This window comes from Heteronotia binoei, chromosome 5, assembly GCF_032191835.1.
Source record: "Heteronotia binoei isolate CCM8104 ecotype False Entrance Well chromosome 5, APGP_CSIRO_Hbin_v1, whole genome shotgun sequence".
In the NCBI taxonomy this organism is placed as follows: Eukaryota; Metazoa; Chordata; class Lepidosauria; order Squamata; family Gekkonidae; genus Heteronotia; species Heteronotia binoei.
Window position 1 is genome coordinate 4,971,466 of NC_083227.1, and position 15,576 is coordinate 4,987,041.

Sequence of the window (15,576 nt, forward strand, 5' to 3'; positions counted from 1 at the left end):
CTGAGTCTACAAGTCCCTGCAGATCCTTGTATACTGGCCTGTTTCCATAGAGACCAAGAGCTGGCCATTGTGACATCAGACGGATTGTCACAGAATACGTTGCTGACTGACAAGGAACCCTTGGACGAGGCAGTTTTCAAAACCTACTGGTCTGTGATGCCTATATGCCTCTCTCTCTCTCTCTCTCTCGGCTTGGCTTCGCGAACGAAGATTTAAGAAGGGTGCAATAGTCCACGTCTGCTGCAGGCTCGCTGGTGGCTGACAAGACCAATGTGGGACAGGCAGGTCCGGCCACAGTGGCTGCAGGGAAAAGTCTGATTTAGGGTTGGTGCTGTAGCAGTGCGATTCTTCCTCAATCTCCTTTTGTCCTCAAGACCAGCTATGCGTGCGTCCTCAAAGGAAGAGACAGCCTGGTGAATGGTGTGCCTCCATGCTTTGCGATCTGAGGCTAGGTCAGACCACTGGTGATGGTTGATGTGACAGGTGCCAAGGGATTTCTTCAAGGAGTCCTTGTACCTCTTCTTTGGTGCCCTTCTATTTCAATGGCCGGTGGAGAGTTCGCCATACAGGGCAATCTTGGGAAGGCGGTGGTTTTCCATCCTAGAAATATGCCCTGCCCAGCGCAGCTGCGTCTTCAACAGCAGTGCCTCGATGCTGGTAACCTCCACCCGCTTGAGGACTTCAGTGTTGGTCACAAAGTCACTCCAGTGGATGTTGAGGCCTACATCAGTGGGATATGGCCTAATATGCAAAGGAGTTCCTGCTACAAAAAAGCCCTGCTAAAAGCCCAGTAGAAGGCTCTTATTCAGAAGAAGAAACAGGAAGACATCAGACTGTCTTGAGAGGAACTTAGAAAGGCAGTAAAGGAAAAGAACTCAGTACAGCTCTGGAGTTTGGTTTCTGACCTACTACAGGCCTGTAAATATATGAAACAATTCTGGAGGTGGAGCCAGGAGAAAAGTTGCAACAAGCATAACTGAACTCCAAAGGGAGTTCTGGTCATCACATTTAAAGAGACCGCACACCTTTTAAATGCCTTCCCTCTATTGGAAATAATAAAGGATAGGAGCACCTTCTTTTGGGGCTCATAGTATTGGATCCCTTGGTCCAATCTTTTTGAAACTTGGAGGGTCTTATGAGAAGAGGCATCGGATGCTATGCTGCAAGTTTGGTGCCTCTGCCTCAAAAAACAGCCCCTCCCCCCAAGCCCCAGATACCTGCACTGAGATTACAAGGTTTGACAGAATGCAAGTCTAGTTTGGAGCATTGGTCCACTCTTAAAGGAACTGTGGAACATACTCTCTGATAGATGAGGACATAATCACAGTGAGTCTGAGACTAGTATACCTTGGGACTTCTACTTTGGATCATATAATCTAAGAACATAAGAGAAGCCATGTTGGATCAGGCCAACGGCCCATCAAGTCCAACACTCTGTGTCACACAGTGGCAAAAAATGTTATATACACACATACACTGTGGCTAATAGCCACTGATGGACCTGTGCTCCATATTTTTATCTAAACCCCTCTTGAAGGTGGCTATACTTGTGGCCGCCACCACCTCCTGTGGCAGTGAATTCCACATGTTAATCACCCTTTGGGTAAAGAAGTACTTCCTTTTATCCGTTTTAACCTGTCTGCTCAGCAATTTCATCGAATGCCCACGAGTTCTTGTATTGTGAGAAAGGGAGAAAAGTACTTCTTTCTCTACTTTCTCCATCCCATGCATTATCTTGTAAACCTCTATCATGTCACCCCGCAGTCGACGTTTCTCCAAGCTAAAGAGTCCCAAGCGTTTCAACCTTTCTTCATAGGGAAAGTGCTCCAGCCCTTTAATCTAGAATATCCTTGTTCTTGCACTGGGCGTATGTTTATATTGTACATAGTATGTTGCTTTTGGGCCACAAACCATATGATCTGAGTTTGCAGATGAGATAAATCTATACTGCCATTGGTTTTTATATACTTTATTTGAATTATATGAATCTTTAGAGTGGTCTGATGTCCCAATGGCAAGTTTCCATCCAGCCTGTATGGGGACAGAAAAAAATATAGGCATCTCAGAACCTGTAGATCTCCTAGAGTGGCTCCCGGTTGGGACAATTTGTGAGGATGAAGCCATGGTCTTGTTCCTAAGCAGACACAACACACACAGGAATGGAGGACAACCCACAATCTGTGTGTCTGTGGAAGGGACCTTTCAAAAGTGCTACCCTGAAAATCTAGTGGTTCTCAAAAGTGGCCCTGGACTCTCCTCTAGTTGTTCTATTACGAGCTCCTCTGAACCATAATTAATGGGTGATTGTGTCGCATAGAGTACAGGATGAGCATCCAGACTGGATCTGTCTGCTGTCATGCAATACCCCCCCCCCCCGCCTTTCTACCCACAGAAAGTGGACTCTTATCTGGGAGAACCGGGTTTGACTCCCCACTCATCCACTTGCAGCTGCTGGAATGGCCTTGGGTCAGCCATAGCTCTGGCAGAGGTTGTCCTTGAAAGGGCAGCTGCTGTGAGAGCTCTCTCAGCCCCACCCACCTCACAGAGTTTCTGTTGTGGAGGGAGAAGATATAGGAGATTGTAAACCACTCTGAGTCTCTGATTCGGAGAGAAGGGCGGGGTATAAATCTGCAATTCTTCACAGTTATGGATGGATTTACTTCCTTTACGGTCTGCCCTTCTTGCTGAGATTCAGGAAGGATGACAGAATCTAACAATCAAAGGGTTGTAAAATCGACACAGGACTAGGATTATAGAATCAGGAGGGGAATAAATTCAGGGATTCTGAACCTGATGGCTTTCAAACTGTAGGAGGCAATGTAAGTTTATTTAGGACCACATCTGGTTCAGTTTAGTAGTCATTCTCAATTCAGGTGATATGGTTTGAATGTATTTTATTCTGGGTATTTTACCCATGTTTGTAAGCTGCTTGGAGCTCCTTAAGGAAGGAAAGTGGCTAATAAAAGTTAAAAATGAATGGATTAATTAAATTAACACCGATCTTGGTGACTCTTTGTTCCTTCTTTGCCATTTCGTAATCCTATTTTCTCTCTCAAATAAGAAAAGTTGTGGAAGAAATTCACAGTCCTGGCTAAAAGGCACCTTATCATTCCTTGGGGGGGGGGGGGCGTAGAATCTCCCTTTGTTCCAAGGGCCTCCTCCCCTGGACTTTCAGAGGGTGGGTCTTTAACCTCCTCTAGGGAGCCTAAACTAATGGGTGTTGATGGTGCTAATCTCCCTTTGAATACCAGCCCCAAAGGTGCTTTGTGGACTGGCTAAAAGATATGCACCACAGCAGTCATCCTGTCTGAGGGGGTCTTTTGCATTTTTATTGTGCTTTATTGACTGCCACAGGTTTCCCTACACCAAAGACACACCCTCCCCCTCGCTAGCTATGGTTCCCCTCTTCCTGCAGATAGATCAAAATGGGAAGCCATTTTAATCTGTCTGTCTGTAGCAGCAGAGAAGAGTGAGAGTCCACGAACACCTGAAAGGCTAACAGAATTTGTGGCTGCATAAGAGCTTCTATGAGTCATTGAATCTGAAGAAGTGAGCAGAAGACATTGGATTTATATCCCACCCTCCACCCGAGAGTCTCAGAGCGGTTAGCAATCTCCTTTATCTCCCTCCCCCACAACAGACACCCTGTGAGGTGGGTGGGGGCTGAGAGGACTCTCACAGCAGCTGCCCTTTCAAGGACAGAGGCTCAGAGCGGCCTACAATCTCCTTTCCCTTCCTCCCCCACAACATTTTTGCCAAGTTTGCCTCTCTCTGCCGCTCCCCTGCAGCTTCGTAAAAGGGGCTTTTAGGAAGGTGCCTGCAGGCTGCAGTGGGCGCCGTGGGCAGTGGGACAGGTGCTCAGACAATTTGTGAGGGGGCCCGAAGTTTTCAACTGCCTAGGGGCCTCCACAGTGTTTAATCCAGCACTGGTTCAGATACAGCTAAACTGGGGTCAGCTCAGCATCAGCTCAGCATCTACTTAAAATGCTTCTTGAATTAGAATTGTCATCATAAAGCTTTCCTCCCCTCATACTTCTAAAGTTGCTTTCTCCTACGTGGCCACAGTGGCATAAGGAAGATTTCCATTTGTCTGCTTCATATATTTTGGTCATCTCCCCATTTTTTGTGTGTGTGGGGGGGGACATTAGAAAGTTTGTCAGATCTTACAATTCAGCAATGGAGCCAGAATGAAGCATCTGGGTGGGGTAAGAAAGAGCACAATAAAATTTAGAGGTTCCAGAGCTCCGCTCGTGTGAGCTCCTGCTGCTAAGCAAGGATTTTGGTCTGGGAAGACCATTTCGTGTGCAAGAACCTGCTTCTGTGTGAGCAGCCCATAACCAATGCTGGAAACGGAACCCTCCCCCTCCTCTTGGTATGTCTCATTTGGGCTTGGAAGGTGGCTTTGCCCCTTCCCTTTCCCATCCTGGCTGATATTCGATGAATCCTAAACAAGGAAGCCCACATTTGTAATCAGCGAATAACAGTAATGATAATAATAATTACACAGAAGTGCCTTGGTGAGAGTCTGAGGAAATGGCAGATGGCCTCAGAAACATTGATTGATTGATTTTAGTCTATTTCTATTCCGCCCATTCCCTGTAGGGCTCAGGGCGGAGTACAACATACGATAAAACAAAAAAATACAATAAAACCACTCTACAAACAAACAGCTCAACAGCACTCAGAAAACTTAACCATATCCTCACGTATTGCCCAGCCTGGCTGTCTCAAATCATGATACTTTGGGGGTGGAGCCAGGAGACACTGGGGTGGAGCCAGGAGCAAGGGTGTGACAAGCATCATTGAACTCCAAAGGGAGTTCTAACCATCACATTCAAAGGGACCGCACACCTTTTACCTGGAAATAATTATTCCATAGGAAATAATGGATAGGGGCACCTTCTTTCGGGGGGGGGGTGTGTGTCATAGAATTGGACCCCCTGGTCCAATCTTTTTGGAAACTTGAAGGTACTTTGGGGAGAAACACTGGATGCTATGCTGAAAATTTGGTGCCTCTGTCTCAAAAAACAGCACCCCCCCCCACCTGGGAATTGACAACCCTACTATATAGTAAACAAATCATTGCCGAGAGCAAGAAATTCCTTAGTCCAGGGGGCCTGGATAGCACTTGATACAGAAAATCAATCTATTTAGGATTTTAAAAACCTCATTAATTGCAACAGTTTGGAGAGAAGGATATATATATTTTCCAAAAATACTAAGAACAAGAGGGGAAAAACATCTCACGCAAAGCTGTCCTATAACTTATCTTTCCAGAAATGGAACATTTCCTTCTTTTAGATTTCTGCCCCCTTGTGGAAAGAAATGGCCCAAGGGAGACAGCATTATCTCATTCTGCGGGCGGGACCTCCATTGTGATTCTAGAGGAAGGAGTTCTTAGCATTGCAGGCTCATTTGCACTCAGGAATAACAGGGAGATAGGGACCTCTGAGACCCCTTTGATGCATGAAGACTGGGGCAATGTTCCCTCTAAGCTGTGGAGTCTTGTGAGCGACTGCATCAATTCCTTTGCTCTGGGGCAAAGAGAAAAATGTATGTGCTGGAATCTAAAAAACGGTGATCTAGCTCATGGTAACTCAGCTTAGAGGGAACACTGCTCTGGGGGTACCCCACATCGGGAGGTTAGGATGGGGCTGCAGCCAAGGCAGGCTGGACTTCCCTTCCCCCAGCCCACACCCCTTTCTTAACTCATCCCACCCCCCAAAAGGCCAGCTTGGGTTGTTGGTTTGCAGAATGAAAAAGACCAGCTTCATTTTCTTATCAGTTTCATACAGTTAACTTTTCTTACACTGATTATCGCTTATCCCCGACAAACTCCGCTTACAAAGCTGAACAAAACTGGTGCTTAACAGAGTTACCAACCTCTAGGAGGCCGAAGCCAAAATAATCAATCAACTAAGAAAGTTTCCTACAGTGCCAAAGAAATCCCTGAGAGATTAATCCAGGCCATCCTCAGAAGGCCCCCACTTTGCGCTGAAATACTTTCTGCAAGCACTTTATTCAAGGAATACAGGATCTTCTCTTGAGAGAGGCTGAGAAGACGCTAGAGACATTTAGGGCATTGCATTCTGTGAACTGTGCAATGGATAAATGCATGAAAGAGATGTGATTTATTGATAAATGAGCATAAGAAATAATATTTTGATCTGTATTCTCCTCATTGGATCTTAAATTTGTACCATTTTGCGCTCTGAGCTCCGTGTGGCTCTACTCACTGTACTGGATTCCTCGTCCGATGAAGCGTGCTTGGAGCACACAAAAGCTTACGTTCTGAATAAAACTAAGTTGGTCTTAAAGGCACCACTGGACTCCTGTTTTCTTCTGCTACTTCAGACCAACAAAGCTGCCCACTTGGATGTAGCAACATTTGTGAGTTTTGTCTTCACAGTAGTTGATTATGGTGGCTTTAGCTGTTTCCATGACGAATCTCTTGGTTTGCATCCTCCAGGTGGGGCCTGAAGTTCTCCCAGAATTAGAACCCACCTCCAACGTGGCGCAGAGTGTTAAAGCTGCAGTACTGCAATCCTAAGCTCTGCTCATGACCTGAGTTCGATCCTCGGGGGGAAGCTGGGTTTTCAGGTAGCTGGCTCGAGGTTGACTCAGCCTTCCATCCTTCTGAGGTCGGTCAAATGAGGACCCAGCTTGCTGGGGGGAAAGTGTAGCGCAGGGGTGGCCAATGGTAGCTCTCCAGAAGTTTTTTGCCTACAACTCCCATCAGCCGCAGCCATTGGCCATGCTGGCTGGGGGTGATGGCAGTTGTAGGCAAAAAAAAACATCTGGAGAGCTAACGTTGGCCACCCCTGGTGTAGATGACTGGGGAAGGCAATGGCAAACCGCCCCGCGAAAAGTCTGCCGTGAAAACGTTGTGAGACCAATGTCGCCCCAGAAAGGAAACGACAGGTGCTTGCACAGGGGATCTTCCCTTCCCTTCCAATGTACAGAGATCAGTTCCCCGGGAGAAAATGGCCCACCCAGGACAGCCCCGGCTTGCAATGATCCCCCCCTCCTCCCCCTCCAGAACCTAAACGTTTATCCCCCCCCCCCTTCTCCTCCTCCAAGACTTACTTGCAAGTAAACCTCCCCGGGATGCGGCTGCTGCAAGGCTCCTCTCTCCTCCTGCTGCTTCTCTGCAGCCCCCGCCCCAGTTCTCCCGAGCTCTGCAAAAGCAACCCCCTCCCCCTGGAAAAGCCCCCTTCCTCTCCTGCCCCCCCCCCACTGCTGGCTCAGCCTCTCTAGCAAGCAGCTCGGCGGCCTTAACCCTTTCCCTGCTGCAGAGGGGCTTTCTTGGCTGCCTTCAGCCACGCCTTGTGCTGCTCAATGGGGATGCTCGGGAGTAACTCTGCTGCAGGGGGCTGCGCTCCTCCTGGGGAATCCCCGGTGCTCTTCAGCCAGCTCAGGAAAAGGAGGCTGCAGCTGGGACCCCCTCCTTAATTCCCCCCCCCCTCCTAGAATAAGGACCCTCAAACACAAGGGGGGGGGAGTTAGTGATGGTGAGCTCAGGCTCTTCGTCTTCCAACAGACTGTTGAACGGTTCTGTTGCCCCCCTGGAAAGAAAACCGCTTTGGAGCTCCTGGCCTGTCTTTGCAAGCGCAGGGAAATGCGGATGGCCACTTGGGGGTCCGGCAGGCGACGGTGCACAGCTGGGGGGGGGGGCAGGGGGCTGAAGGCGAAGGACCCCCGGCTGGAGGAAGGGGGTCAACTGCAGGGTCTCTGCTAGGCTGGCCAACCTCTTGGCGGGGTCTCTCTCCAAATTAAAATTTATCCCCAGGCTGCAGAGGTCAGTTCCCTTGCAGAAGATGGCTGCTTTAGAGGGAGGTGTCTCTAGGGCATTATGTTTCCTGGAGACAGTTTGGTGCAGTGGTTAAGTGTGCGGACTATCATCTGGGAGAACCAGGTTTGATTCCCCACTCCTCCACCTGCAGCTCCTAGAATGGCCTTGGGTCAGCCATTGCTCTCTTATCTGGGAGAACCGGGTTTGATTCCCCACTCCTCCACTTGCACCTGCTGGAATGGCCTTGGGTCAGCCATAGCTCTCATATCTGGGAGATCCGGGTTTGATTCCCCACTCCTCCCCTTGCACCTGCTGGAATGGCCTTGGGTCAGCCAGAGCTCTCTTATCTTGGAGAACCGGATTTCATTCCCCACTCCTCCACTTGCAGCTGCTGGAATGGTCTTGGGTCAGCCATAGCTCTCTTATCTGGGAGAACCGGGTTTGATTCCCCACTCCTCCCCTTGCACCTGCTGGAATGGCCTTGGGTCAGCCATAGCTCTCTTATCTGGGAGAACCGGGTTTGATTCCCCACTCCTCCCCTTGCACCTGCTGGAATGGTCTTGGGTCAGCCTTAGCTCTCTTATCTGGGAGAACCGGGTTTGATTCCCCTCTCCTCCACTTGCACCTGCTGGAATGGCCTTGCGTCAGCCATAGCTCTCTTATCTGGGAGAACCGGGTTTGATTCCCCACTCCTCCACTTGCACCTGCTGGAATGGCCTTGGGTCAGCCAGAGCTCTCTTATCTGGGAGAACCTGGTTTGATTCCCCACTCCTCCACTTGCCCCTGCTGGGATGACCTTGGGTCAGCCATAGCTCTGGCAGAGGTTGTCCTTGAAAGTGCAGCTGCTGTGAGAGTCCTCTCAGCCCCACCCACCTCACAGGGTGTCTGTTGTGGGGGAGGAAGGTAAAGGAGATTGTGAGCCACTCTGAGACTCTTCGGAGTGGAGGGCAGGATATAAATCCAATGTCTTCTTCATGCTGTAAATCATTCTTAGACTGTAGGAAGCACCACAAAAATCGTGCCTCCATGGATTTGTGGCACCACAACTGTGGGAAAACATGTTTCTAAAGCATGGATCCTCATGATTTTTGCTTTGGATCCTCCCAACCTCAGCATAAAATCTTAAACCATGTCCATAGCCAGAGCTCGGAGCCCAGAAATAGTGGCTCCACAGCCTCACTGCAACACCATGGAGCCAAAATAAGGTTCCAGATTGCAGATCCTCACAGATCTTCATGATTTCTGCATTCAGTCATCCCAAGCTCACCATCAAATCAGATATCACGTCTGTGGGCAGAGATCACACCTCAGAAATCACAGACCCACAGATTCATGGACTCACCATGGAGCCAAAACAGGGTCCCAGACCATGGATCCTCATGATTTTTGCTTTGGACCACCCCAAGTTCACCATCAAGTGACATACTGTGTCCATGGGCAGAGCTTGCACCTCAGAAATCACAGATTTATGGCCCTGTGAAAACACCATGCAAGAAAACCATGACTCCAAAGCATGTTTCCTCATGGAGCTTCATGATTTTTGCTTTGGATCCCCTCAAGCTCACCATGAAGAAATATCATATATCATGTCCATGGGCAGGGCTTGCACGCTGGAAATCACAGGGTGATTATTTACCTTTTTCTTTCAGCCCAAATTAATCCTACTTCCAGAATGCTTTTGGCTTCAAAGTGGTGAAACCCCAAAAAACTCACAGCAGGCTGAACTAGGGAGGGATTAGGGTTGAGAAACACCACTCCTGAATTGCTTCTCCCTCTATATTTACACCAGCAGCAGAGAGGCTGTAGAGGTTTGTGACCCTCAAATTGTCTATTCCTTCCTAAGCTCTGGGAAAGAAACTGTGTTCACCAGTTCTGAAGGTGTCAGAGTTAGATGGGCAGATCACCTAAAGTGGTGAGTTCCACAGAGGAGGAGAAACGGAAAAAGTGCCCTTCTTTGTGTAACCACGTTCTAGCCTTTTTGAACCAACACCACCAGGTCCTTTGAAGAACCTCGTCAGAACCAGCTATAAGAAAGTTCCACCCTTTTTTGGAATCTCTGAGGAACATGAAAGTTAGATTTGTGCCTCAGGGCCTTTCCACATACAGAGCGTTGATGAGATTCCTCCATTGGGTGGATTCTTCTATTCTTCCAAACACAGTTTTATTAAACTCAAGGGGAAGGGGACAGGGGAATGGAGAAGTAATACCACGCATACACACAGGGCTTTTTTCATAGAAAAATCACAGCAGGAACTCTTTTGCATATTAGGTTGCACCCCATGACATCACCATTGTTTCACATAGGGCTTTTCTGTAGAAAAAGCCCTGCAGGAGTTTATTTGCATATTAGGCCACACCCCCTGACACCAAGCCAGCCGGAACGGCGTTCCTGCTCAAAAAAAGCCCTGCATACATACTTCAATATTCCATCTTATATAATTGCTCTGAGCTACATTAATCGTCTGTCTTCTTCTTAAGTTTGCATCACTAGATTTCACAATAGTCTATAATAAAAGCCTTCAATTCATAAACCAATCTTGTACAAAATCAATCATTTAATCTGATCCAGTTGTAGAATGGTTGCCAAAGTTCTTTTAAGACCCACTTGCCCTCTTCCTTCATTGTCTGCTAAAATGTCCATTTCCACTGCTTCAATTTTTTTTTTTCAGAATCTCCTCTTTTGATGGTATTTCTGCTTTCTTCCAATATTTCGTGTACAATACCCTAGCAGCTGTATTAACATGAAGAATTATATGTTTAACATTTCTATCCAATACATCAGACATAATATTAAGCAAAAACATTTCTGGTTTAAACGGCAGTGTCAACACCGACATTTTCTCTAACAACTCATGTATCATCAACCAATGTCTATTAGCTCTTTTACAGGACCAGCACATATGAAAAAAAAAATACGTTCATTGTTTTTACATTTCCAGCATTCATTACACATCCCAGGATACATTTTCGCCAATTTCACAAGTGTTACGTACCATCTATAAACCATTTTATACAAATTCTCTTTAAATGATACTGATTTTGTTATTTAAATATTTATTTTCCAGACCTTCTCCCATTTTTTCAGCTCAATGGGAGGTCTGGAAAATAAATATTAAAATAACAACATCTAAGAGATCAGTTGCTTTCCTAACCTTAAGATCCCATTGCCCATCCTTGCTGTCTTCTTATGGGATCTTTCTGGGTTTTTCAGCATAGCTAATGCTCTTCACACAGTCCCAGCACTTACAAAATTTCTTTCTGATTAGAGTAAGGGTTTTCTTTCCCCTTTAGATTCAAGCATTTTATAGAAGTTGGCATCTTTTCAGTACTTTTTATGGTCTGTGCTTGTCTTTTAGGTGTGAAATGGGGAAAAGCTCTTTTTACAGGCTAAGCAGTTACATGGATCCCCCTAAAAACATAAGAGAAGCCATGTTGGATCAGGCCAATGGCCCATTCAGTCCAACACTCTGTGTCACACAGTCGCCAAAAAAACTCCCAAGTGCCATCAGGAGGTTCACAAGTGGGGTTAGAAGCCCTTCGACTTTGCCCCCCCCCCCCGCTCCCGCAAGCAGCAAGAATACAGAGCATCACTGCCCCAGACAGTTCCAACAATATGCTTTGGCTAATAGCCACAGATGGACCTCTGCTCCATATTTTTATCCAGTCCCCTCTTGAAGCTGGCTATACTTGTAGCCGCCACCACCTCCTGTGGCAGTGAATTCCACACGTTAATCATCCTTTGGGTGAAGAAGTACTTTCTTTTATCCGTTCTAACCCGACTGCTCAGCAATTTCATTGAATGCCCACAAGTTCTTATATTGTGAGAAAGGAAGAAAAGTACTTCTTTCTCTACTTTCTCCATCACATGCATAATCTTGTAAACCTCCATCTTGTCACCCCGCAGTCGACGTTTCTCCAGGCTAAAGATCCCCAAGCGTTTTAACCTTTCTTCATAGGGAAAGTGTTCCAAACCTTTAATCATTCTAGTTGCCCTTTTCTGGACTTTTTCTAATGCTATAAGATCCTTTTTGAGGTGCGGTGACCAGAATTGTACACAGTATTCCAAATGAGACCACACCATCAATTTATACAGGGGCATTATGATGCTGGCTGATTTATTTTCAATTCCCTTCCTAATAATTCCCAGCATGGCGTTGGCCTTTTTTATTGCAATCGCACACTGTCTTGACATTTTCAGCGAGAGCCGGTTTTGTGTAGTGGTTAAGTGTGCGGACTCTTATCTGGGAGAACCGGGTTTGATTCCCCACTCCTCCACTTGCACCTGCTAGCATGGCCTTGGGTCAGCCATAGCTCTGGCAGAGGTTGTCCTTGAAAGGGCAGCTGCTGTGAGAGCCCTCTCCAGCCCCATCCACCTCACAGGGTGTCTGTTGTGGGGGAGGAAGGTAAAGGAGATTGTGAGCCGCTCTGAGACTCTTCAGAGTGGAGGGCGGGATATAAATCCAATATCTTATCTACCACGACCCCAAGATCTCTCTCTTGGTCAGTGTCTGCCAGTTCACATCCCATCAACTTGTATTTGTAGCTGAGATCCTGCTGTGGGTTCCTCTACACAACACAAGAGTACCGCTCTGATTGAATCTCTTTCAATGCAACAAACATTACAATTCTGTCTTCCCTGTGTGGGATATCAGTTGCCATCAAGAGTGCTTCTGCAACAGCATCTCTTTCCGCATTCTGAGATTTCTCCCCTATATGAGTTCATAGATGCTTTTGAAAACTCTCGCACTGACCGAACCTTTTTTTTATCAATCTGAGCGGTCCAACGTTTCCTCCCTATGTGTGGGTTCTCTGATGTAATTGAGTGCCACTCTAAATGAATCCTTTTCGACACTCTGAGCACTCAAAGGTTTCTCCCTCTTGGATTCTCCAATGCATCACTCTGTCCTCGCTACTTCTGGGGCCTGTCCCATCGCCTGCTCTCTTTACCCTCATTGGGACCTCCGGGATGACAACTGCCACTGCAGTAACAGAGTGTGAAGGGCCAACACCGCATCAGTGAGTACAATGGTGGAGGAAGAGGGGTCTCATTCATCAGGATGGTGTCTTTGTGTCATAAAAGCCTCCCTTGGGGCCATTTACTAGTCTGGGTGCGGCAAGCCAGGTCAGACATTGAGAAATCAAAAAGGTTCTCCACTGTGTGTGTTCTCCCATGCTCTTGAAGATTCCCTCTCTCCCTGAATCTCTTTCCACAATCTGAACACACAAAATGTTTATCTCCTGTGTGTGTTCTATGATGCTTTTGAAGATTGTCACGGAAACTGAATTTCTTTCCACACTCTGAGCATTCAAATGCTTTCTCCCTTGTGGATTCTCTGATGATGACATTGAAGACTGGCCCTCCGACTGAATTTCTTCCTGCACTCTGGGCATTCAAAAGGCTTCTCCCCTGTGTGGGTTCTCTGATGATGTTGAAGAGTCACCATCTCACTGAATTTCTTTCCACACTCTGAACATTCAAAAGGCTTCTCCCCTGTGTGGGTTCTCTGATGACGTTGAAGATTGGCACTCATACTAAACCTCTTTCCACACTCTGAACATTCAAAAGGCTTCTCCCCTGTGTGGGTTCTCTGATGACGTTGAAGAATGCCACTGCTACTAAACCTCTTTCCACACTCTGAGCATTCAAAAGGCTTCTCCCCTGTGTGGGTTCTCTGATGATCTTGAAGAGTCGTCCTCGCACTGAATTTCTTTCCACACTCTGAACATTCAAAAGGCTTCTCCCCTGTGTGGTTTCTCTGATGACGTTGAAGATTGGCACTCCTACTAAACCTCTTTCCACACTCTGAACATTCAAAAGGCTTCTCCCCTGTGTGGGTTCTCTGATGATTCTGAAGATGGCCACTCCTACTGAACCTCTTTCCACACTCTGAACATTCAAAAGACTTCTCCCCTGTGTGGGTTCTCTGATGATCTTGAAGAGTTTCCCTCTCACTGAATTTCTTTCCACACTCTGAACATTCAAAAGTCTTCTCTTCTGTGTGAGTTCCCTGATGACGTTGAAGATGGCCACTCCTACTAAACCTCTTTCCACACTCTGAACATTCAAAAGGCTTCTCCCCTGTGTGGGTTCTCTGATGACGTTGAAGAGTCCCCCTCTCACTGAATTTCTTTCCACACTCTGAACATTCAAAAGGCTTCTCCCCTGTGTGAGTTCTCTGATGAAGCTGAAGTTGGCCACTCGTACTAAACCTCTTTCCACACTCTGAACATTCAAAAGGCTTCTCCCCTGTGTGAGTTCTCTGATGACGTTGAAGATTGACACTCCTACTAAACCTTTTTCCACACTCTGAACATTCAAAAGGTTTCTCCCCTGAGTGAGTTCTCTGATGAAGTTGTAGACTGTCACTCCGACTGAATCTCTTTCCACACTCTGAGCATTCAAAAGGTTTCTCCCCTGAGTGGGTTCTCTGATGATCTTGAAGATAGGCACTCCGGCTGAATCTCTTTCTGCACTGTGAGCACTCAAGAGGTTTCTTCCCCGTGTGGGTTCTCAGTTGATGTTGAAAATAGCCACTCCGACTGAATCTCTTTCCACACTCTGGGCACTTAAAAGTTTTCTCTCCTGTGTGGGTTTTTTGGTCCAGCTGGAAAATTCTACTCTGACTGAATATATTACTCATTACTGAGTATTCGGATGATTTCTCCTCTCTGTGTATTGTTTGGTGCACAAGGAGCTGTGATCTATTTCTAAAATACTTTCCACACTGAATGGATTTCCTTGCCTTCATTATCCTGTGCTTTGGAATATGTACATTCTGCTTTCTTCGATCACACTTGTCAACAGTACCACTGACTTTCTTTCGCTTAGGTTTGCCTTGTTTCCTGACAATTTTTTTCTTCAAGTTTTCATTTTTAACTCTCTGTGGCATTTTCTGATGAAGTTCCTCCCCCTCCTCATTCCTCTGATAATCCTCTGCTGGAATAAAGAGAGAGAAACTGTTAGTAACTGGGAGAGGGGTTAAGATCTAACAGCATCTATATGACTATAGGAGGAAAGGATTGGCAGCCCTTTGGTCTCATCCAGTTTGGCTGATCTCAACCACACATCCACCTTTCCCCAAGAATAATTAGTATTTAAGGACACCTCCCCCACCCGTGAAGACCTTCAGCTGAACTTTCTCAGAAGGATCTTCTGAGCCTCCAGATTTCAGGCTCCTAGAAGGCCTCTCTCCCTCAACACCCACTAGCCTGTAGGATTGTACCAAACCAAATGTTGGCCAGAAGGGAATCAGGAATCAGGAATCTCCTATGCTTATTCCTGGCCTGTTCCCTTGACGTAATTGTGCAGGATACTCACTCTCAGCCAGCTCATTCAGGAAGGAAATATGCTCTTGGGATTCTTTAGGACAGGGGTGGCCAACGGTACTGAAAGTGTCAAGACAGTGTGCGTTTGCAATAAAAAAGGCCAACGCCATGCTGGGAATTATTAGGAAGGGAATTGAAAACAAATCAGCCAGTATCATAACGCCCCTGTATAAATCGATGGTGCGGTCTCATTTGGAGTACTGTGTGCAGTTCTGGTCACTGCACCTCAAAAAGGATATTATAGCATTGGAGAAGGTGCAGAGAAGGGCAACTAGAATGATTAAAGGGCTGGAGCACTTTCCCTATGAAGAAAGGTTGAAACGCTTGGGACTCTTTAGCTTGGAGAAACGTCGACTGCGGGGTGACATGATAGAGGTTTACAAGATAATGCATGGGATGGAGAAAGTAGAGAAAGAAGTACTTTTCTCCCTTTCTCACAATACAAGAACTCGTGGGCA

The 15,576-nt window shown here is 46.7% G+C and overlaps 2 protein-coding genes across 2 annotated transcripts in view; both read right to left on the reverse strand.

Moving 5' to 3' along the window:
- Positions 1-15,576, reverse strand: part of LOC132571576 (zinc finger protein 420-like) — an 895,908-nt gene that overhangs the window by 767,175 nt on the left and 113,157 nt on the right. The gene's annotated exons all lie outside the window — the stretch shown is intronic.
- On the reverse strand, positions 13,114-14,433 carry LOC132570906 (zinc finger protein 135-like; the record flags this gene model as incomplete). Its single annotated transcript, XM_060237543.1, has 1 exon — positions 13,114-14,433. A coding segment is annotated over exon 1 (1,320 nt), but the record flags the coding sequence as incomplete, so codon positions are not given.